The sequence below is a fragment of the Gobio gobio genome (genome assembly GCF_949357685.1).
Source record: "Gobio gobio genome assembly, chromosome: 3".
In the NCBI taxonomy this organism is placed as follows: domain Eukaryota; kingdom Metazoa; phylum Chordata; class Actinopteri; order Cypriniformes; family Gobionidae; genus Gobio; species Gobio gobio.
This window is the reverse complement of record NC_137099.1, coordinates 39123136-39126746: the sequence shown is the minus strand read 5'-3', so window position 1 is coordinate 39126746 and position 3611 is coordinate 39123136. Positions and strand designations below refer to the sequence as shown.

Sequence of the window (3611 nt, the reverse complement as noted above, 5' to 3'; positions counted from 1 at the left end):
AATAATTATTCATTTATATAATAAAACATCTAGGAAATAGGTTCTGTATAAACAAATAATCAATGTCTGTCGATGTCCATAAGCAGACATAAAAACTTTCAGTAGGTTATCCAACATAAAAATCACAAGATCACATTCCTAAAAATCACATTATATATATATTTTATATATATATATTTAAAAAAATAAATAAACACAAAACAATTAACGTCAAAATTGTTTAACATCTCACGAATGTTAAAGGAAAAAGTCAAGATTATGCTCGTGCTGAAGCTAAGTTACTCACGATTTGATTCGATATTTAGTTACCATAGCGACGCGTCTAATGAAATTTGAATGATAAACACTCGAACCCATCGATATCTGTTGGTTTGGATGCGAGGCGACTTCAGAGACTCGAGAGTATTTTCTGTGGTGAAATTGTGAATTTTGAAGGAGTTTGGAGGATTTCCGAGAGGAAACTTGTATTTTTTGAAGGCTATTTTATTTAAATGTTATATTCTTTGAGTTTTATATGAACGAGTTATTTTGGAAATAGTTTCGATTGTTTGTTTTTGTTTAAAACTCTCTGGGGAGAGTTTCATTTTTTATTTATTTTTTATTTATTTATTCTTGTTGGAGTTTGGAGGAGATTTCAATGGCTCGCATGGGTGAAGGACTAGGTGAGTGTTTTAATTATTCAGTTGTTTATTGGTACGTTATGTTGTTACGGTTTGATGTTGTGCATAGTTTGACTTAATTCATGTGTAGAAATGTGTGCAAGTTAAGCCATTTAAACCCAAATATTGCATAGCTAAATGATCACATATATTCATTGTAAATGAAACATTTTTTTTGTCTTTAATTAGGACAAAAAAATTTTTTTGACCTTGTCAAAATTAGGAAACTGCTAATTAAATGCAAGACGCAATAGAAAGTTGAAAAATAAAGGCTAATTTTACAATTATTTGTTGTGACCACTGACAATTGATTATTAATTATAAATATAATGTGACTAATATATAAAAAAAATATTTCAGCCTCAGGCCGCTCCAGATCCAAGAGTGCAGCTTTCACCCAGACGGCTAGTCAGGAGGAGCTACCTGGCTATTTAGCGCCTCTGCCCTCCGAGTTGGCCTTGTCTGTGTCAAAAGATCAGGCTAACAGGAAGAGGAAGAGGCAGAGCGACAGCCAGCAAGCCCCAAATGATGGGAGCCCATCCACCTCTGCCAAACGGTCCCGCACAGGTCAGAATAAGCTTACATTAAAGAAGTAAGCCTAGCCTATTCTTACATAACTAGATTCTTTTAAGTATATTTGATGTATGAAATATTTCATCCTCAGGTCGCTCCAGATCCAAGAGTGCTGCTTTTATCCAGACGGCTAGTCAGGAGGTTGGGACACAGGGCTGTGGTGACCATGATCTGGAACCTCTGCTAAACCCAACCCAGCCTCTGACACAAGAGCTACCTGGCTATTTAGCACCGCTGCCTTCCAAGTTGGCCTCGTCTGTGTCAAAAGATCAGGCTAACAGGAAGAGGAAGAGGCAGAGCGACAGCCAGCAAGCCCCAGATGATGGGAGCCCATCCACCGCATATAAGAGACCTGCCAAACGGTCCCGCACAGGTCAGAATAGACTCATATTAAAGAAGTTATTTTTCAATTATTAATTGATTTGCCATTGTAAAATATTCTCAAGATCTTTGATGTAAAATCTGCATTAAAGTAGCATTCTTTTATAGATTGAGATACTGCAATAAGTCTTTCTCAAGACATTTCTTGTGATCTTATATGTTGCAGAAGCATATGCGAAGGGCCCATTGCTGGGGCGTGGCGGATTTGGCTCTGTGTATGCTGGGACCGCCAGGTCTGATGGATTTCCAGTAAGACATTTTCTTCCCTCTTCATTCAAACAACCTTTAGAAATGTTCTCAGAATTGATATTAGTAAATGACATATGTCACAGTGAGGCAGGTGTGATTTACTGTGGTTTGCGTCTACAGGTTGCTATCAAGTATGTCTCTAAAGGCAGGACACACAAGAGGCTGAAAGTTGTAAGTACCACCTTGAATCTGTTGTTGTTTCACATCCTATTGGTTTACACACACACACACACACACACACACACACACACACACACACACACACACACACACACACACACATCCGCATTAAGCCCTGGATTTAATGCAGCATTTGTCACTACAGGAAGGCCAGGGTCTGCTGCCACTGGAGGTCGCATTGATGACCCAGGTCAATTCAGCCCCTGCCAGCCCCAATGTCCTGCAGCTTGTGGAGTGGTTTGACTATCCCACGCACTACACCATGATCCTGGAGCGGCCTGTTCCTTGTCAAGATCTCCAGAGTTTCAGTGAGGAGAACAGCCCTCTTGATGAGAGCCTGGCCAAGAAAGTGCTGGTGCAGCTCATCACTGCGCTGAAACACTGTGAGAGCCGCGGGGTCCTGCACCGGGACGTCAAGCCACAGAACATCCTGATTTCCACAGCTTCACATGACATCAAGCTGCTGGACTTTGGGTGTGGAGACCTCCTAAAGGACTCAGCCTACAAATCGTTTGCAGGTTGGTTTGCATTACAGAAGGAAAGATCTCACTACATCACTCTGTGTGATGTTCTTATACATGGATATTTTGTGAACCAAAAGGAAACTTAAAGATAATTTGAGGCCTACAATTAGTTCTGACGGGAACCTTTTCAATGAGTGTTTTTTGGTCTTCTTGGGTTTTCAGGCACTCTTCAGTACGCCCCTCCGGAGTGGTTTCGTCAACACCTCTATCATGCCGGACCGGCTACTGTTTGGTCAGTGGGGGTGACTCTCTACAAAATCCTGTGCGGTTTTTTACCCTTCAGAGCTGCGTGGAGGGTCACCTCCAAAAGCAGACTGCACTTCCCTAGAGAGCTGTCTACAGGTAAGCGATAGCAAACATTCAGATAGAAAAACCATACAAAAACCATGGCCAGACAGAGAAGTTTGTTCTGTTGTGTTGCTGAAGGCAAGTACTGTGTTGTGTGTAACAGAGTGCCGTCAGTTGGTTAGCTGGTGTCTTAGTGCAGCGGAGGCAGACCGTCCCAGCTTAGACGACATTGAGCATCATCCCTGGTTACACTGAACAGGTGGCATTACACTTATCTGAAGCACAGCAGTCATGAGTTGGATTGAATTATTAGGGTCAGTCTAGATAACGGTTTTAATTATTTGTATAGGGTGACCAGGAGGACGGCAGAGATGGCTTCCTGACTGTGCACCTACAGAAAAGAGGAGGTAGGGTCTTTCTATGTGGATGCTGGAGGCAGCACCAGGTGAAACCAGAGCCCCGATGGGTTAGAGATCCGCCAGCTGGACAGAGTACAAGTAGCAAAATCTGTATTTCCCCCCCCCAGTTAGAGTGGAAAAAGGGAGAAAACGTTTTCAGTACTACTTGGGACTACATTGGCCCACTTTATAGTGTATAAAAGTATATTTTTAAGTATACTTTAAGTGAAACAGCAGAAAACTAAGTACACAGCTAGTTTGCTCTTCATGGGTTCAATATTTCACTGAGTAACGTTAGGCAGTTTTGATTTATATGCTGTTTAATGGTTGATGATTGCCTTATTTCACATTGCCGTAAG

At 41.4% G+C, this 3611-nt stretch overlaps 1 protein-coding gene across 1 annotated transcript; it reads left to right on the top strand.

Moving 5' to 3' along the window:
* Positions 1 to 646: 646 nt before the first annotated feature.
* Positions 647 to 3109, top strand: LOC307124158 (serine/threonine-protein kinase pim-3-like; the record flags this gene model as incomplete). Its single annotated transcript, XM_079813206.1, has 8 exons — positions 647 to 662; positions 1020 to 1226; positions 1324 to 1605; positions 1780 to 1862; positions 1983 to 2033; positions 2188 to 2560; positions 2729 to 2908; positions 3018 to 3109. The coding sequence occupies 8 exons, from the start codon at positions 647 to 649 to the stop codon at positions 3107 to 3109; spliced, it is 1284 nt and encodes a 427-aa protein (XP_079669332.1).
* Positions 3110 to 3611: the final 502 nt, after the last annotated feature.